This window comes from Oncorhynchus tshawytscha, linkage group LG14 (assembly GCF_018296145.1).
Source record: "Oncorhynchus tshawytscha isolate Ot180627B linkage group LG14, Otsh_v2.0, whole genome shotgun sequence".
Taxonomy (NCBI): Eukaryota; Metazoa; Chordata; class Actinopteri; order Salmoniformes; family Salmonidae; genus Oncorhynchus; species Oncorhynchus tshawytscha.
Window position 1 is genome coordinate 39084256 of NC_056442.1, and position 20511 is coordinate 39104766.

General features: G+C 44.2%; 1 protein-coding gene across 8 annotated transcripts in view; it reads left to right on the plus strand.

Moving 5' to 3' along the window:
- Window positions 1-20258, plus strand: part of LOC112267186 (Friend leukemia integration 1 transcription factor) — a 33644-nt gene extending 13386 nt beyond the window's left edge. For 7 of the 8 annotated variants that reach the window (XM_024445381.2, XM_024445382.2, XM_024445384.2 and 4 more), the window contains 5 exons: window positions 5497-5565; window positions 13644-13703; window positions 15535-15594; window positions 15742-15789; window positions 17600-20258. In XM_024445381.2, the coding sequence (XP_024301149.1) occupies window positions 5497-5565; window positions 13644-13703; window positions 15535-15594; window positions 15742-15789; window positions 17600-18129 (767 nt within the window). In that variant the 3' untranslated portion in view covers window positions 18130-20258. The remainder of the gene's footprint in view (window positions 1-5496; window positions 5566-13643; window positions 13704-15534; window positions 15595-15741; window positions 15790-17599) is intronic. The other variant, XM_024445387.2, reaches the window with a different exon arrangement.
- The last annotated feature ends 253 nt before the right edge of the window (window positions 20259-20511 follow it).

Consider the following 20511-nt stretch of genomic DNA (forward strand, 5'->3'; position numbering starts at 1 on the left):
CCATGATAATGCACGGCCTCCTGTATATAATTCCTGAAAGCTTAAAATGTCCCAGTTCTTCCATGGCCTGCATACACACCAGACATGTCATCCATTGAGCATGTTTTGGATGCTCTGGATTGACGTGTACGACAGCATGTTCTATTTCCCACCAATATCCAGCAACTTCGCACAGCCATTGAAGAGGAGTGGGACAACATTCCACAGGCCACAACAACCTGATCAAATCTATGCAATGTGTCGCACTGCACGTGATACTGACTGGTTTTCTGATCCACGCCCCTTAATTTCTTTTAAGGTATTTACAGTGTTTACAGATGCATATCTGTATTCCCATTCATGTGAAATCCATAGGTTACATTGACTGATATCCTTATATGAACTGTAACTTCGTAAAATCTTTGAAATTGTTGCATGTTGCGTTCATATATTTTTTCAGTATATGTCAGTGATGGATAGTAGGACGCTAGTTTCTCAATGATCTTTATTCTCAGTGTAGTAACAAACAATGACAGAACAGAAGTTCTCTGTCTCTTCCATTAGCCAGTTTGTACTGTATTCTGACATTGACCTACGTCCAATCTCGTTCACCCGGCCATGTGAGAATGCCAGAAAACGTGGTTTAACCACTTTGAATGTTTTACATTGGTCTTTTGCCTGGATTGGTTTTTCATAAAGTGTAGAGGAGGCTTAAATAGCACAGACATTTCAGTCTCTGTTTCTCAGCGCATCGCCCCTGCTTTTGGATGTGAACAGAGTATGCCGAACCAAGGGAAATTAAATGACTCACTGTGTTTTGTCACCATAGTCATCATGTTACAGTCGCCAGACAATGATACAGCCTTACTGGAAAACTGGACCCCATTTCTCCAAAATGGCCGCCCTGCGGGCCTTGGCACATACAGCTATTCCAGCCATGAGGACTTAAGAGTTTTTTCCCTGTAGATAACCATCATCTCTGGACTGTAACCCGCTCTCCCTCCACTCAGGATTGCCTTATTCCACATAGGCCACAGTAAGATGAAGCCCAGGTGCATTGCCTCAGGAATCACGCGAGTGAGTGAGGTCTGTGTGTTCAGCAGAGCACAGGAAGTGTATCTGTAATATACAATGGAGGCAGCTTTGCTGATTAATTGGAAGGCCTTTTGTACATTACGACCACACACGTTTTGGCAGCGAGACACGACTATAAAGAAACAAGGTTTTGCTGCACCAATATGCAAATGCAATCTATAAGCAAAATACCAGGAGGACAGGCAGCATCTGGCATCTCGTGGAGATTATCTGGAACTGTGTACCGTTCTGTGCTGTAGAGTTCAGGTTTTATAGACATCCACTGCACTTAATGGAGTTGGTGGATGGCCATCACAAAACATACTAAGCCATAATGTTGGAGGCCATCCATAACATCAGTTATTTCAGTAAACCAGTTAATATTTCCATGGATATCCCACCCTCTATGTATGACAGTTATCCTCTGCTGTTTGTACTGTACTGTATAGCAAGAATAGCAGCTGCAAAGCGTCATGACATGGAGCAGGGTGGAGCCCTAATGGCTGACTCATTTTAAAGTTTCTCCTAAAAATCGTGATGGGTCTTGCTGTGATGTAATGGGAACTTTATTCTGTGGGTGTCAACAGTTTTCTCTGTGCTGTGCGTGGCGTCTGGGCCCAGGGAATAGGGATGGCTGCTGTGAGTATAACAGCCCCATTGTGTTACAATACAGCATGGACTGGAGGCTCTATGTGTTTGAATGACTGCCGCTGGGCCCTCTTACTCTCAGCAGAGCAGTTTTCATTAGGAATGGTTGCCGCGGGACTTAGCCTGGCTTAGGCGTCCTGCACTGCGGCTCTACCCCCGCCACCGTTCTTTTGATTTAGTTGTTGTGTGTTTTGGAAACAGAAGAGATGCTTCGGAATCCTCGGCTCGGGTATTGAAATTGCTTTGGACTCCTTCCCAAGCCAGGAGACAAATGCTCTCTCTTCGTCCCGTACCAGGCTGACCAGTGGCAGGCCTTTTGAGAAATGAGCAGCATTAGGGCGTATATTGACGCGGGGCGGTGAGCTCGCGTTGAGGTGGTAGGAACTGTGTTAGTAAAGGCACAACGTCGGAAGAGTGTGGGGACTTTCCAGGGTTTACCCTGACCTCAGGGCCGCAGATTTTAAACTGAAGCCGATCTCTTCCCCCTGCAGCACAAACAAACACAATCACAGACACGGAGCTAGCCCATCCAGAACGCAGACCTCTGGCTTCACTCACGAGGAGAGGTGGGGCGGGGCTAAGCTCTCGGTTCCGACTCAGACACACAGGAGAGGGAGAAGCAGGCCGTGGATGTTTTTAGTGATTACAGGCCGTCTGATGGCTCACCCTCTCCCGTCCTCCGCCTCTCCACTCTCCTCCCAACCCGACGACAGTCTGTCCTTGACGAGCTGGAATAATTTCATACACATCTGTGTACATCATGTGTGTTACTTTGGGGTCTGTTTATTGAAACTCTGATTAACATTCTTCAGTGTCATTAAGCTTATTCACAGTAGGCCCGAGCAGGGCAGGGACATTTCCCCTCCCTGCGGCTATACGCTAAAAGTAACAACACACGCCTGTTTCTTTTGTCTTAGTCATACACAGGGAGGAATATCATATAAAAGCTCATGCCAGCAAGGCATTCTGCACATATCTGAATCTCTGTCTCCAGCTGCGAACAGTAATAAGGGTGGTTGCCTGTGCATTATTTTGGCCCCATTGTTGGTCACTTATCCAGATTTTCTACGCGATGGCCTCCCATTCTCCAATGTGCTTTCAATTTGGGGCGCAATTTGAGAATTTGTTCAAATTAGTCTGTCAGGGAGGGACTGCGGACTGTTTGCTTTATTGCACCCATGTAGGTCGGTTTGATACCACATGTGCTGGAACGAACCAAGCACAGCACAGTGAAACCTCCAACAAGGAGAGACTGTATCCTCAGACACAGGAGAAAGGGGGGAGAGAGAGAAAAAGAGAGAATGAAAGAGTGGGAGTTTTTATTGAAGTGCATGGAAATAGCCTGAAGTGGCTCTGATTGAGTGCCATAGGAGAATAGCTGCATTGCTTTCTTTCCCAGGTGTCCCTGCTATGGTCTGGTCTGCTCTGTGTGGCTGACTGTGGCTGGAAGGATTTACAGAGTGATAAGTCTGGGCTCCCAGTCTCCCGGGCTGCCTCTGCTCCTGATCCTACTGCTGCTGCTGGTGCAGCCCACTCGAGTGTGGGGACATTCTCAAGACCTCAATAGTTTATGCAGACCATAAACATCTGGGCTGAAGGCTGCAGAGGAAAAGGAGATCTGGAGTTCTCTCCTTCGCAGCAAGTTACTCCCAATCTCCCTCTCTCACTCTCTCTCTCTTTTTAGGTTTTTATGGCGCTCCTCCTGCATTAGTTATTTCTATTGGCAGATTAGCACTGCAGTTGAGGGGCTCAGAGGCCTGGCTGCCACTTGTTAGCTGTTAGGTACCATTACACAGCACCTCTGGTTGGTTTGGCGTTGGTCAGGGAACTGGGCTAATGTAGTCTAATTACTGGGGTCTCCTAGGCCTCCTTTAAGGGGCAGTGGCCTCATCGCCCAGGTGGGTGCACTTCAGATTGTTGATGGAGAGAAGGGTATGTACATGTTTGAGGGGGTGTGGGACTTGAGAGGGGTTTGTTGATAGAGAAAAGGGTATACATGTGTGAGGGGATAGTATAGATTTTAGCTTGGTAGGATCAACATCAGCGCAGGGCTCAGCAAAGGTCAATGACGTCTAACCATCTCAGAAGGATGTCTGTCAATATTATGGTGTGTCAAGATGGAGGATGAAGGGGCAGGAAGCGTTTTAGACTCATCATTTAGAGAAAAGAAAGAAAACAAAACACTGCTATTGGAGGTATTATGTAATAGAAGTACAGACTTTTGGCAGATGTGGCTCGGTTGGAGGAGGCTGAACATCAGCCAGTCATTCCACTGCGCAGTCAGATTACTGGGATGTGTTTTCGAGGGGGAAGAGCACGTCCAAATAAATAGGCGGTTTAGCCAAGCCTCCCTCGCCCAAAGTGTCAGTGTTGGCGCTCCCCATTTTCTCTTTCTCCCTCTCTCTCTCCCGTCCTTATAATAGCGGTCCCAGTGTTCTCTTTTGAATCTGTTTTCTCAGCAGCTCTGCCTGTCTGGGGCGGCCCCCATGTGAAACCCAGTAGGGCAGTAGTTAACCCTAACCCCGTCTCTCTCTCTCTACTACTTTTTACTATTCTCTCTCTCACCCTGGAGATGGGTTGGTGCCGTGCCTGCCCCGTGCGCTTACACTGAGAGTGTGGAATAATTTTTGTATGGGGAGCTGCGTTTGATTGCTGTGCAGGGACCCCGCCTCACACAATGCTTCCCCTGTTCACCAGCCCCAGGTCCAAACCAGGGCCAGAGCCTTGGGGGTGGCGTGGGCTCTGGTGTTGCAGGATGGGGTGGGGGTTAGAATATGTGTGTAGAGCCCCCGCCTCCCACCTCCCTCCGCCAACCCGCCAAGAAACAGACCCCAGGTCTGCATTGCTGTGGGCACCCCCATTCCCCCCACCCTCCAAAATGAGCAAAGGCATCCTGCATTCCCAAGCTCTAGCCTATACTGTTATTCATCTCTCCGTCTCCTGCCCATTCAGAAAAGCTCATAGAGTTCCTTCCTAACCAGCAACTCCCAATAGTAGTAGTCTTTGTCTTAAATTTTACACTCCCCATAGTAGTACTAGTACTGGTATTTTCCCAGTGCATTTTTGGTCTGTTTTTCCACTCTGATTTATGCGTCAGGGCAGCTAAAGTTAAGAGAGCATTTTGGTGCCGCCCAGGGTGCCTGTGTAAGCAGAGGAATGTAGAGCACAGTTCTGCTCCATAAGGTAAAATGAAAAGCTAGCCATTATGCTATTATAAATAGTCTTGGTTTCTGGACTTTAATAGTCAGGAGGTTTGTGGTGGAATTGTTGACTCAGCACAGCATTCTGAGTTTAAAGGATTACATATAAAAAATATTGCTGGGTCGATTCTTTATTGGATAGAATGGATTGACTGTTTACAATGTACCATGGGCAGTTTTTAAGTATACTTTTAAGAGGCATCTCAAATTAAAGGAAATTGAGATCTACTTACACTAATCAAGGATCTTCTTACTGCCACCTACTGGGTATTGGCCAGTGTTTCTACTCACAGCTAATATCATTGTACACTGCATACCAAACATTAGAAACACCTTCCTAATATTGAGTTGACTCCAATGCTTCCCCTAGTTGTGTAAAGTTGGCTGGATATCCTTTGCGTGGTGGACCATTCTTGATATACCATTATTGGAAATTATTGAGCGTGAAAACCCCTGCAGTGTTGCAGTTCTTGATGCATTTCTATACTATATAACCTATTAGCCAGTATATTTTATGAATCTTGCCCTATGCACAGATAACTGTAAACTTTGAGATCATATAGCTCTGACGTTGTGCCCATCTGGCGTGTTGCAGGTAGCTCATCATTATCCTACAACACTCCATCTCACACGGACCAGTCTCCACGCCTGGCTGCCAAAGAAGGTAGGACAGCATTATTTTCTAAAACCTTACTGCTAATGTTAAATATGGGCCAACAGTTTTCTATTTCAGAGGTGTTTTTATAGGGGTCTATGCTTCCTTTTTTGAAGAGAGCCAGGTATATGCTGAAAGAGTGAGAGAGAGAGAGAGCGAGAGCGAAAGAGAGAGAATGTGAGAGAGGACAACAAAGAGTGTTCTCATTTAGCACGATCATTTAGCCAAAACAATAGAGCCGCAGCACGCTCCGCTCTGTCTGCCAGCCCCTCAGTGCACGGTGGTCTCAGTGTGAGTGCCAGCTCCCTCTCTGCTGCCACAGAGGAGAACAGGCCCAGGTCCTGGCAGCACCAAGCAGAGACACAGCTATTGACAGGTGTATCTTTTGTACAGGGGAATAATATCAGGCAGCGCTACCCCAGTCTATGCTATTCATGGCCTACCTGCACATGGAGGAAAGCGAGGGCCACCTTACAATGGAAGGGAATTAGCAAAACAAAAGGCATGCGGTGGCTATCCTCCCCATCCACAGGGGGAGATATAGGAGGATAGGGTGGCGGGGCTCAGTGAGATAGCACTTCTAAATAAGGTCATTTTTGTGGAGCGGTGTACTTAAAGGACAGGTGGTTCAGCCACAATGTAAACAGAGACAGAAAGGAAACAGAAAGGGAGATGAGTTGTTTTTGTTGTCAGAACTTTGACTCAATCTAAGAGGGAACACGTGGTGGTAGGGAGGAAAGGTTTTTTGGCGGTTGATGTGTGTATTTGTGCAGGTTTTGGAGGGCAACTGTTACACTGAGCATTGTAGGGCACTGTTCATTGTTTTAACATGTAGATTAGCGTTCTGTGTTGTTTGATGTTGATGAGACATGTTCATTCTCTCCGATCAGATACACTGATCAGTCTGGAAGACAGGGTTTTTTGCAGACAGCTAAAATGTGACTTTATGGTCCATAAATAACTCTGAATGTTTTTTATTTAACTAGGCAAGTCAGTTAAGATCAATTTCTTATTTACAATGACGACCTCCCCAGCCAAATCCTAACCCAGACGACGCTGGGCCAATTGTGCACCGCCCTATGCGACTCCCAATCACGGCCAGTTGTGATACAGTTTGGAATCGAACCAGGGTCTGTAGTGACGCCTCTAGCACTGAGATGCAGTGCCTTAGACCGCTGTGCCACTCTGAGGAGACACTTTGTCAAATGCGCATTTACACTGACATTTATCAAATCACATTTTATTTGTCACATGCTTCGTAAACGACAGGTTTACCAATGCATTCCCAACAATGCAGAGGGAAAGGAAATTGAGAAATAATAGAAAAGAAAAACACAGAATAATAATAAAAGTAATAATAGACATACAATGAGTAATCATAACTTGGCTATATACAAGGGGCACCATTACCGAGTCAATGTGCAGGGTTATGACGTAAGTGAGGTAGATATGTACATGTACAGTGCATTTGGAAAATATTCAGACCCCTTGACTTTTTCAACATTTTATTACGTTACAGCCTTATTATAAAATGGATTAAATAAAAACATGTCCTAATCAATCTACGCCCATAATGACAAAGCAAAAACAGGTTTTTAGAAACTTTTGCAAATGTATTGCAAATAAAAAACAGAAATACCTTATTTACACAAGTTTTCAGACCCTTTGCTATGAGACTTGAAATTGAGCTCAGGTGCATCTAGTTTCAATTGATCATCCTTGAGATGTTTCTACAACTTGGAGTCCACCTGTGGTAAATTGATTGGGCATGATTTGGAAAGGCACACACCTGTCTATATAAGATCCCACAGTTGACAGTGCATGTCAGAGCAAAAACCAAGCTGTGAGGTCTTAAATGAAAGAAGTTTGGAACCACCAATACTCTTCCTAGAGCTGTCCGCCCGGCCAAACTAAGCAATCAGGTGAGAAGGGCCTTGGTCAGGGAGGTGACCAAGAACTCAATGGTCCCTCTGTCAGAGCTCCAGAGTTCCTCTGTGGAGATGGGAGAACCTTCCAGAAGGACAACCATCTCTGCAGCTCTACACCAATCAGGCCTTTATGGTAGAGTGGCCAGATGGAAGCCACTCCTCAGTAAAAGGCACATGACAGCTTGGAGTTTGCCAAAAGGCACCTAAAGAACTCTCCGACCATGAGAATCAAGATGCTCTGGTCTGCTGAAACCAAGATTGAACTCTTTGTGGTGGTGGCAGCATCATGCTGTGGGGATGTTTTTCAACGGCAGGGACTGGGAGAATAGTCAGGATCGAGGGAAAGATGAAAGGAGCAAAGTACAGAGAGATCCTTCACGAAAACCTACTCCAGAGTGCTCAGGCCCTCAGACTGGGGCAAAGGTTCACCTTTCAACAGGACAACGGCCCTAAGCACTCAGCCAAGACAGCCAAGACAACTTGGTGGCTTCTGGAAAAGTCTCAGAATGTTCTTGAGTGGCCAAGCCAGAGCCCAGACTTGAGCCTGATCAAACATCTCTGGAGAGGCCTGAAAATAGCTGTGCAGCAACGCTCCCCATCCAACCTGAGAGAGCTTGAGAGGATCTGCAGAGAAGAATGGGAGAAACTCCCCAAATACAGGTGTGCCAAGCTTATAGTGTCATACCCAAGAAGATTCTAGGCTGTAATTGCTGCCAACGGTGCTTCAACAAAGTACTGAGTAAAAGGTTGAATACTTATGGAAATGTTATATTTCAGTTTTTAAATTTTAATACATTTGCAAAAATGTCTAAAAACTTGTTTTTGCTTTGTCATTTTGGGGGTAGATTGATGAAGAGAAAAAAAACTATTTAATCAGTTTTAGAATAAGGCTGTAACATAACAAAATGTGGAAGAAGTCAAGAGGTCTGAATAGTTTTCCAATGCACTGCAACAAGGAATAAAGTGACAGATAGTGAACAGTAGCAGCAGCGTATGTTATGAGTCAAAAAAGTGATTGCAAAAAGGACCACTGCAGAGGTTGCTATTTGGTTAACTATTTAACTACATTTATTTGCAGTCTTATGGCTTGGGGTAGAAGCTGTTCAGGATCCTATTGGTTCCAGACTTGGTGTGTCAGACCCGCCTAAGCCTGTGTTAGTGTCTGTGAGATGAAGTACATATCCTTTACATGTGGACTGTGAAGTCACCACCATATACAGTACATGAGAACAGTTTGCAATAACACTGATAGCCTGGCTCACAGGAAAAGGGCATATCTAACTGGGAAGAGAGGAAGAGACTAGGCTGAGTTACACTGTTCTCACCCTGGTTCATATCATCATGGGCGTGCTCGATGAGATACTTTATGTTTCTGTACGATTTTATTCAGGTTTTTTTAGACAATAGACATAGACAAAATACATGAGCGCTAAGATTCTGCAGTGTCACCTCTGACCCCTTCTTCCTGGTTCTCAGTGGCAGGTATTTGGACTGGCAGATCCAGCAGGTCAACTCCCCTCAACACCATTTCCCCAACACAGAGAAGTGGCTACCATAATAGTGCTCCTTCTTCTCCTAATACAAACTCAGTCACAGCCCAAATTCCATAAAAGCCTTTTTCTTCAAGAAATGCCAGTATTGAGACTTTTATCAACTTTCTATCGCCAGATGTTCACAGTCATATTGTCTGTAGAAAAGGGTCACATACCATCTCAGCTCTGTCAGGGTATAGTATGCACCGTTATTCAGCAGGAGACCTCCAAATCTTTTCCAGACTGTCTGATGTAAAAAGCAATGTTATGAATAAAAGTGAGCATATAAAACATGGAATGCAGCAGCCATGAAAAGTGTGTGTGCGTGTGTTCATGTGCTTGCTTGCCTGTGTGTGGAGCTAAAGGGTACAGGGAGATAGTTTGGAGATTCAGTGATTTACCACATGGCTCCTCAGTGGTCACAGAGAGGGAAGCTTTAGCGATTGATGGGCTATTCTTTGTCTTTTATCTTTCCCTCTATGGCCTCCCAAGTGGAGAACTGCTGATTTACATTGGTTGTATAGCCAAGCATACATACAGTACTCTATCCATTGTATGTACATTGTTTCTGCTAAAGCTTGGCAGCTGCCTCTGCCAAGCTCATATAGTCAGCTCTTTTCCTTTCTCACACAGATGGCTTTTAAAGCACCTGCATACAGTATAAAAAGCCCTGCTCTGTCTGAGTCTGTCTTTGGCTGAGACTGTGGGTTAAAAGTGGTCCATGACTATGCTTCTCTCTCGTTGGTGCTCAGCCCTTGTTTTGAATAGCTGGACTGCAGTCAGGTCTCCCAGGAGGAGCAAGCATTGCACCACACCCCAGCCCAGAGTGGAAACTGGCTCTACTCAGAGGGCCTGGAAAAAGAGGGAGAGAGAGGCTCCATACTTCTGGGGTGTCTGTTGAGTTTGCATGGCTGACTGTATTCCTGACCTGGTGTGCTCATCTGGACTCTGGTCGTCCTTCCCAGTCTGTCTGCCTGGCTTCCCCCTTTCCTATCATCTCTCCTCCTCTCCTCTCCTCTCCTCTCCTCTCCTCTCCTCTCCTCTCCTCCCTCTCCTCTCCTCTCCTCTCCTCTCCTCTCCTCTCTCTCCTCTCCTCTTCTGCCCTTGAGCAAGGCAGTTAACCCCCACAACAACTGCTCCCGGTTGCCGATGAAGTGGATGTCGATTAAGGCGCCCCCCCCTCTCTTATTCAGAGGGGTTGGGTTAAATGTGGAAGACACATTTAGCTTGAAATCATCCAGTTGACTAAGTATTCCCCTTTCCCTTCCTTCCCTTCTTCTTCCCTTCTCATCTCCTCACCTCCCGTCTCCTCTCGTCTACTCTGCTGAGACCTATGTGGTGCTCCACATAGGTCTCATGTCCACCCCTGCCCTTCTGGTCTGACTCAGACCCGAATCGAATAAGGAATAGGAACTTCCCCACTGTCTATAGCGGTGAACCCTTAATATGAGGATATTGCAAGGATGTGACCCTCTCTCATGTCGAAAGGCTACATAGTGGAGCCGAGTGTAGTCTATCCAACCACCTCCTCTGCTCTTTATCAGACAGTAGCGGGATTCAACGCCATTGTTTTCTTTTCAGATTCCAAAGTTGTGTTTCGTCTGTCTGGGTCTCTTGAGTTTCTCACTCTCTCTCTCTGTCTGTCTCTCTCTCTCTCTCTCTCTCTCTGTCTCTCGCACTCTCTCTCTCTCCCCCTTCTGTTTGTGACCCTTCTCTTGGAAGGAGGTAGCCCCTGTGTGTTTTTTCGCAGAGGAGGGGGAGCGGGAGAGGGGAAAAAAGGGCTAGTAAAACAAAGAGAGGTTGTCTGCAGGCAAGGCAAGCAGGAAACGCAACTCTCCGAGGACTCTCCCCCAGTCGTTGCTACTTGGCTATCCCACCAGCCCACTGCAGATTGGACCTGACAGCCTCTGCTGAGCGACGGCCGCCCGACTGTTATTCCTCTCTCACTCTCTCAATCTGTCTCTCTCTCTCACTCTCTCTTCTATCACTCTCTCTCTGACTTCTCTCTTCTCCCTCCCCCTCTTTCTCTACCACTCCACCAGCTCCCTCCATCCTACCCCAGGCCCACCTGACAGTGAGAGAAAAGAGAGACCCACTCTTTGTTTAGTTCTTCCAGGTTCAGGCCCATTGAGTCAACTCTGGGGTTAATAGTTTAAAAAGCATAAAGAGTGAGATGTTCATGAGATCTCTTTTTAGGGAAATGTTTTTGCTGAAGGCCGGTTTTATAAAACACAAGCACACGTGAGCAAAAGGAAATAACTTGAAATAACATCCTGTGAAAGTGTGATTAAATACACTGTTTGTAATTATTATATTTTATAATTATAATAATTTTATTGTAGATATGTAATTTATGTGAGACAATAAAACAAGTTCTAGTGACATTGCTTCTTAGAAAGCCTGATTTTTTTATTTTTTATTACAGCTTTAAATCAAGTTTGTGGTTGAGAAGTACTCAACACTAAAGTAGATGTGCATTTTGATTTATTCAATGTTGGTTGAAGTAAACCAGTGGAAGGTCTGCATTTCCAAATGTTTGTTTTATAGGAAATTATATGTTTCTGACCACGAGAGGGCAGTGTTGGATAATGTTTTGAGAAGCCATGACATGGCTCTCAACCAGTTGTAGATGCGGAGGTCACTGATGAGTCAGAGGGAGCTAGTTGTGACAAAACCTCCTGTAATAGGTGGGTGTCTGCATCACCACGGTGAAGCGTGTTAACTTCTAGCTGTCCCATTGGCTGTATATGTAGGGTGACACACATGATTTAGAGCCTTAAGTCTTCACGTTAGACACCTGCGGTGTCTCTTAACTGCATGTTGAGCTCAGCAGGGGCTTATATGAGCATATATATATATGACATTACATCAGCTATATGTAATATTAGTAAGACATTATATCAGCTGTATGAAATATTAGTAGGACATTACATCAGCTATATGTAATATTAGTAAGACATATCAGCTGTATGTAATATTGGTAAGACATATCAGCAATATGTAATATTAGTAGGACATTACATCAGCTGTATGTAATATTAGTAGGAAATTATATCAGCTATATGTTATATTAGGATATTATATCAGGAAAATGTAATATTAGTTGGACATTATATCAGCTCTATGTAATATTAGTAAGACATTATATCAGCTATATGTAATATTAGGATATTATATCAGGAAAATGTAATATTAGTAAGACATTATATCAGCTCTATGTTATATTAGTAAGACATTATATCAGCTATATGTTATATTAGTAAGACATTAAATCAGCTATATGTTATTTTAGTAAAACATTATATCAGCTATATGTAATATTAGTTGGACATTATATCAGCTATATGTAATATTAGTAGGAAATTACATCTGTTAGATCTGTGTCTTGCTTCACTGGCTGTTATATGTCCTCCTGTCTAGTGACTCTTTGCATGTGGTACAGTCTGGGCCGATAACACAGCTAAATGTCAGGGTTGCTAGTCGTTGCCAGCCAAATGAAGGTGAAATTGCATCTACTTTCAATTTAGATGGGAATGTGCAGTACTGTTTTTGATGACTTGATGGAGAAAATATGCATCTTGTTTTATCTGCACGTCAAGGAGATTGATTACAACTGGTAGCAATTCAGGTACCCAGACAGCATTCATCAGTTGGGAACCTCACAAACGTAAGGCAATTCTTTCCAGTTGCAGCATCTTACAATCATAAACTACTAGAATGTCTATCTGTTTGTGTGTCAGTTTGTGTGTATTTTCCCCTCCAGTTTGTGGTCACCATGGTGCAACCTGCTTATGAAACTGTCATTTCATCGAAGACATCTTGTTGGCTCCTCTAGTTTTGAGACATAGTTGTATGTCAGATAAACCCACATAACCGTGGCCAGATATCCTGCTGCACAGGGTTTCTTGGACAGGGCTTGGATAGGCAGGCAAACCTTTTTATAGCCAGCTCTTGGCATCACTACTCTGCCTTATTTCTGTGACAATCTCGTTGCTTGTTTAAAGCCAAGTTGTGTTCCTGAGATGGGTTCGCTTGCAGGTGGGGAGGTAGAGAGCACAGCCTAGAACATACACAGCCACATAGCAAGAAGAGACACTACCACATTTTAATTCAGGACTAGTGTATATTATGAGATGAAGTGGAGGGTTCATCTTCTCGAGCTAGAATCAGTTAATTTCCTACTCGAGGGAGAGGGTGTCGAGGGAGAGGTTGTTGTTTTATTCGGGGGGGTTGGAATGGTTAAGGGGCAGCTCTCACGTAACTGTAGAGGGATCTTGGATGGTTGATGGCCTGGTGGTTGGGAGCTTGGGCCGATGACCGATAGGTCGCTGGTTCGGCTCCCTGTTTTTGAAAATAAAAAATTAAACAAGATACACTGAGTTAAAACGAGCTACAAACGATTCCCCACATGGCAGCTTCCTGTAATTGTTGCTAGCTATCTAACCATTCAGAGTCATAACACCCCACAGCCTTCTGCCTCATCGATGCGTGGGCATAATTTTTGTATACGATGTCAGCCAACCCATCTATAGGATAAATAAATGCAATACTCCGATATTAAATGCTAGGAAGTGCAGTAGAGTGTTTAATGTTGACAAATCTCTCTTTGTCACTCTCCACTTCTCAGACCCTTCATATGATGCTGTACGGCGGACTGGATGGTCGAACAACATGCACAGTGGAAAAGGTAAGCAAGCGCTTTGCTTTACTGAGTCACAGAAAGACTTGTAGCCTAACCACCCAAGGAATTAGCATATGGTCCAACCCATCATGCATCATCACATACAGTGCCTTCGGAAAGTATTCAGACCCCTTGACTTTTTCACATTTTGTTACGTTACAGCCTTATTGGATTAAATAAAACAATTTCCTCAGCAATCAACATGCAATACCCCATAATGACAAAGGAAAAATAGGTTTTTAGAAACTTTTTCAAATGCTTAAAAACAAAAAACAGAAACTTTATTAACATAAGTATTCAGACCATTTGCTATGTGACTCGAAATTGAGCTCAGGTACACCCTGTTTCCATTGATCATCCTTGAGATGTTTCTACAACTTGATTGGAGTCCACCTGTAGTAAATTCAATGGATTGGACATGATTTGGAAAGGCACAACCCTTTCTATAAGTTGACTTCACATGTCAGAGCAAAAGTCAAGCCATGAGGTCAAAGGAATTGTCCGTAGAGCTCGAGACAGGATTATGTTGAGGCACAGATCTGGGGAAGGGTACCATTTCTACAGCATTGAAATTCCCCAAGAACACAGTGGGCTCCATCATTTTTAAATGGAAGACGTTTGGAACCACCAAGACTTCCTAGAGCTGGCCGCCCGGCCAAACTAAGCAATCGGGTGAGAAGGGCTTTGGTCAGGGAGGTGACCAAGAACCCGATGGTCACTCTGATAGAGCTCTAAAGTTCCTCTGTGGAGATGGGAGAACCTTTCAGAAGGACAACCATCTCTGCAGCACTACACCAATTAGGCCTTTATGGTAGAGTGGCCAGACGAAGCCACTTCTCAGTAAAAAGCACCTGACAGCCTGCATGGAGTTTGCTAAAAAGCACCTAAAGACTCTCAGACCATGAGCAACAAGATCCTCTGGTCTGATGAAACCAAGATTTATCTCTTTGGCCTGAATGCCAAGCTTCACGTCTGGCGGAGACTTGGCACCCTCCCTACAGTGAAGCATGGTGGTGGCAGCATCATGCTGTGGGGATGGGTTTTTTAGCGACAGGGACTGGGAGACTAGTCAGGATTGAGGCAAAGATGAATGGAAGAAAGTACAGAGAGATCCTTGACAAACCTGCTCCAGAGCGCTCAGGACCTCAGACTGGGGCAAAGGTTCACTTTCCAACAGGACAATGACCCCAAGCACACAGCCAATTCAACACAGGAGTGGCTTCGGGAAAAGTCTCAATGTCCTTGAGTGGCCCAGCCAAAGCAAGGACTTGAACCCAATCGAACATCTCTGGAGAGAACTGAAAATGGCAGTGCAGCAATGCTCCCCATCAAACCTGACAGAGCTTTAGAGGACCTGCAGAGAAGAATGGGAGAAACTCCCCAAATACAGTTGTGCCAAGCTTGTATTTTATAAATTAGCAAACATTTAAAAAAACTTGTTTTTGCTTTGTCATTATGGGGTATTGTGTGTAGATTGGTGAGGAACAAAACAATGTAATCAATTTTAGAATAAGGCTGTAACCTAACAGAATGTGGAAAATGTCAAGGGGTCTGAATACTTTCCTAATGCACTTTACATTCTTCCCTAGCTCATAGAGAGACGTGTGAGAGCCCACTCAACCCAAGCACGCAAGGCAAACCACCAATGATTAAATCCTCAGTCGTCAACCCTGAAATCTGTGAACTTTAAGCACTTACCCTAGCCACCAGTTACTGGCCTGTTTTCTTTGGAACGGGGCTGACATGCCATTAAGATGTGTACTGTGGTTTATCCATGACCGCCCAACTGGCTTTCTTCCCTCCTGTTTCTTTCCCCTCCTAAACTCTCCCTCTTCAGGCTCGCCGGTGGTCACACAGAACGTGTCCAAGTCCACTGAACAGCCCAGACCTCAGCCAGGTAATGTATTTCACCCTGCTCATTCCTACCATCATGTGTGTGTGCTCCACTTAAGACAGCCGCAGTTGGTTACACCCATCTCATAAGGATGAGGATCAGCCTAATGTATAGTGATACATACAGACTAACAGACCTCTCTCTCCACAGATCCTTACCAGATCCTGGGGCCCACCAGCAGTCGACTGGCCAACCCAGGTAGGTACAGGAGGATGTATGAGACCAATCATATATCAGATGTAAACAAAATTTCCCAACATACATTGCTTCATTATGGCCTTGGTGGATTTCTCTGAAAAAAAAATAAGTCTGCTGAGAATTGTGCACATTTGCATTCAAGTACAGTCGTGGCCAAAAGTTTTGAGAATGACACAAATATTAATTTTCACAAAGTCTTCTGCTTCAGTTTGTATGATGGAAATTTGCATATACTCCAGAATGTTATGAAGAGTGATCAGATGAATTGCAATTAATTGCAAAGTCCCTCTTTGCCATGCAAATGAACTGAATCCCCCCGAAACATTTCCACTGCATTTCAGCCCTGCCACAAAAGGACCAGCTGACATCATGTCAGTGATTCTCTCGTTAACACAGGTGTGAGTGTTGACGAGGACAAGGCTGGAGATCACTCTGTCATGCTGATTGAGTTCGAATAACAGACTGGAAGCTTCAAAAGGAGGGTGGTGCTTGGAATCATTGTTTTTCCTCTGTCAGCCATGGTTACCTGCAAGGAAACACGTGGCGTCATCATTGCTTTGCACAAAAAGGGCTTCACAGGCAAGGATATTGCTGCCAGTAAGATTGCACCTAAATCAACCATTTATCGGATCATCAAGAACTTCAAGGAGAGCGGTTCAATTGTTGTGAAGAAGGCTTCAGGGCGCCCAAGAAAGTCCAGCAAGCGCCAGGACCGTCTCTTAAAGTTGATTCAGCTGCGGGATTTGGGGCACTACCAGTACAGAGCTTGCTCAGGATTGGCAGCAGGCAGGTGTGAGTGTATCTGCACGCACAGTGAGGTGAAGAATTTTGGAGGATGGCCTGGTGTCAAGAAGGGCAGCAAAGAAGCCACTTCTCTCCAGGAAAAACATCAGGGACAGACTGTTATTCTGCAAAAGGTACAGGGATTGGACTGCTGAGGATTGCGGAAAAGTCATTTTCTCTGATGAATCCCCTTTCCGATTGTTTGGAGCATCCGGAAAAAAGCTTGTCCGGAGAAGACAAGGTGAGCGCTACCATCAGTCCCGTGTCATGCCAACAGTAAAGCATCCTGAGACCATTCATGTGTGGGGTTGCTTCTCAGCCAAGGGAGTGGGCTCACTCACAATTTTGCCTAAGAACACAGCTATGAATAAAGAATGGTACCAACACATCCCTGAGAGCAACTTCTCCCAACCATCCAGGAACAGTTTGGTGACGAACAATGCATTTTCCAGCATGATGAAGCACCTTGCCGTAAGGCAAAAGTGATAACTAAGTGGCTCGGGGAAGAAAACATCGATATTTTGGGTCTATGGCCAGGACACTCCCCAGACCTTAATCCCATTGAGAGCTTGTGGTCAATCCTCAAGAGGCAGGTGGACAAACAAAACCCCACAAATTCTGACAAACTCCAAGCATTGATTATGCAGGAATGGGCTGCCATCAGTCAGGATGTGGCCCAGAAGTTAATTGACTGCATGCCAGGGCTGATTGCAGAGATCTTGAAAAAGAAGGGTCAACACTGCAAATATTGACTCTTTGCATCAACTTCATGTAATTGTCAATAAAAGCCTTTGACACTAATGAAATGCTTGTAATTATGCTTCAGTATTCCATAGTAACATCTGACAAAAATATCTAAAGACACTCAAGCAGCAAACTTTGTGAAAATTAACATTTGTGTCATTCTCAAAACTTTTGGCCATGACTGTACATAATGAGTTATGGGTCTTTGATCAATCGGCTGTTAGGTGTTCAGGGATAGAACATCTGTTGATTTGACCTATGTGTGTGTGTGTTTCCTGGTTAGGTTCAGGACAGATCCAGCTGTGGCAGTTCCTGCTGGAGCTCCTGTCAGACAGCACCAATGCTGGCTGCATCACATGGGAGGGCACCAATGGAGAGTTCAAGATGACTGACCCAGACGAGGTGGCGAGGCGCTGGGGCGAGAGGAAGAGCAAGCCCAACATGAACTACGACAAGCTGAGCCGCGCCCTGCGCTACTACTACGACAAGAACATCATGACCAAGGTGCACGGCAAGCGCTACGCCTACAAGTTTGACTTCCACGGTATCGCTCAGGCCCTTCAGCCCCACCCTACCGAGTCCTCCATGTACAAGTACCCCTCGGACCTTGCATACGTGCCCTCCTACCATGCCCACCAGCAGAAGGTCAACTTCGTGTCCCCACATCCCCCCTCCATGCCCGTCACCTCTTCTAATTTCTTTGGACCCACTGCTCCGTACTGGAGCTCCCCTACAGGGGGGATCTACCCCAACCACAGCGTCCCCCGCCACCCCAACTCCCACGTGCCCTCCCACCTAGGCAGTTACTACTAAACCCCACTGCACCATGACGTCTTCTCCAACCTTCTCTCCCCCCAACCAAACCCACCAGTGCTGATCTGAAACCACAATGAAACCAAACCAACTAAGACCGAGAGAAAGGGCGATTCTCCGCCTGGACCCAAAGTCTGCTCTTAACTGGCAAGATGAAGAAAGCTAACTGAAGAAAGCTAACTGAAGAAAGCTAACTGAAGAAAGCTAACTGAAGAAAGCTAACTGAAGAAAGCTAACTGAAGAAAGCTAACTGAAGAAAGCTAATTGAAGAGATCTAACTGAAGAGATCTAACTGAAGGAATGTTTGAAGGATAAAAAAAACTGGATGTTCCAAATGGAGTACTACTTATTTACAAGACAAGAGACTGTTTCCATGTTTGTTTTGTTCAGTTTTTCAGTTTGTCTGTGTTTTTTGTGCCATGTGTCCCTTGAAAACAGCACCCATGCGCCAGTTCTGAGTGCCCCCAAAATCTAGACACGTTACCCACACAGACGCAGCCTTATCGAGAGACCATAGAGGCTCTCATACCTACTTTGTGCCTGATCACAGACATGGACCCATTCTCTATGTGTCTCTATCTACATTTCCCTCATATGATAAAGCTCCTGCCTTGTTCCTCGTTCCAGTCCTGTATGGGGTCTCAGATCAACATCATGTTCGTCTGTCTCATGTTCTGTTATCAGTCCGTCCATCTGCATCCGGTGTAGGTAGGGCTTTAAAGAAAAGGACTTCTCAGCACTGAATGAAAATGAAATGTTGGCAACTGGAATACGCCATTGATTCACACTTATCTTATCCTCCAAACTGGAAGTAGGCGAGTTGGAGACCAGAGTTGGAAGTGAAGCGCTGTAGCTATGTTTTCAGGGGGCCACACACCGGTTGGCTGTTGTTATAGAAACTATGCTGTTTGTCCTCTTCAGCCATTGGTTCATTCCATTTCCAGATGTTTTGTTGGACCAAGTCATTATTAATGTGAATGCCCTCTGGTCCATGGAACACATCCTCAATTTGACAATCACAGTTGTTTGTCTGTCCAGGCCAGTCAAGTGTCTCTGTGCATTCATACTGCCCTGCCATTTCAAAACGTGCATTTTCAGATGTTTAAAGTTTGTTGTATGAAAGAAATAATTGTATTTAAACAGCTGAATATGGACTTGTTTCACTACTTCTTGAAAATAAATGGTTTACTAAATAAAGAACAAAACCAATAAAGTAAGAAAGGATGAAAACGTAGAAATCCTCAGATTCGCGAATGCTGTGCGTTCGTCAGACCTATTTTCTATTATTTTGTAAACATTGGTCAACTAGGCATTAAAGCAACTTACTGTATAAATTATGCAGAGTTATTTTCATATGTGACACAGTTTTAAAAAGTCAAGAGAATTAATACGAGTTGACCTCGGTCAAAAATGCAAACATTGTTAAGTCCGTTACTGATATATAAGTATGTTCAACATTTTTAAACGTTTTATATCTGTACATTTGGGCAGTCCATTTTTACATGATTTTTATTTTATTTTATGAAATTCAATTTGTAATGTCCTCAGTGCCTTGGAGTGAACACAAGATTTGTTCTAGCTAGTTATTACCAAAAACCACAAATGCCTGCTTGAATCATAATCCTATACTTATAGTCAATCTGTTATTCTGTATATACCATGCTTATGGTTGCTTTCAATTCTAAAATAGGCCAACAATACTTGTCATGTCTCATATCATTAAGCCAACCACCCAGAAATTGCCAGCTTTTGTCTGTGCCTTTAAATTGGCCTGGTATATTATGCAAAAGAGCACAGACACCCCTTATATTCACAGCAAGCATCTCTTTTAAGCTCGATTGCTTTAGATGTGTGAATTCAAGGGAATTTGTTAGATGTAGCATGAAGGTAATAATCTAAAATGTACCCTTTACATCCACCTCTCATAAACAGTAATGTTCAATGAAAGGGGAGCTGTGCTACTTCGTATATGCAATGTATTTTGGATATTAAATATATAAATGTAATTTTGCAATTAACCATTTTATTATTATTGTAATTCCTGCCATGTATTAAGTACTAACTTTTGAAAAAGGGCTTTTGTATAGGAAAGAAATTTGACAAAATAAAAGTTTTTACTTCTGAACATATTTACTTCTGTTGGTCCATTGTCTGCCAGAAAGTAGAATACTGATCTTTAACTACTAGGCAAAGTTACAACATAATTTGTATATTTTCCCTCTTATCTGCATCACTATAAGAAATCTAGTTAATGTGTAGCTCTGTTTCAATCAATACGTAATCATCATTACTAGCAATATTATCCAGACTATAACACAATTTCATTAATTTTTATAATTTCAGTGTTATACAAAATTATTTGATGAGAAAATACATTTCCTG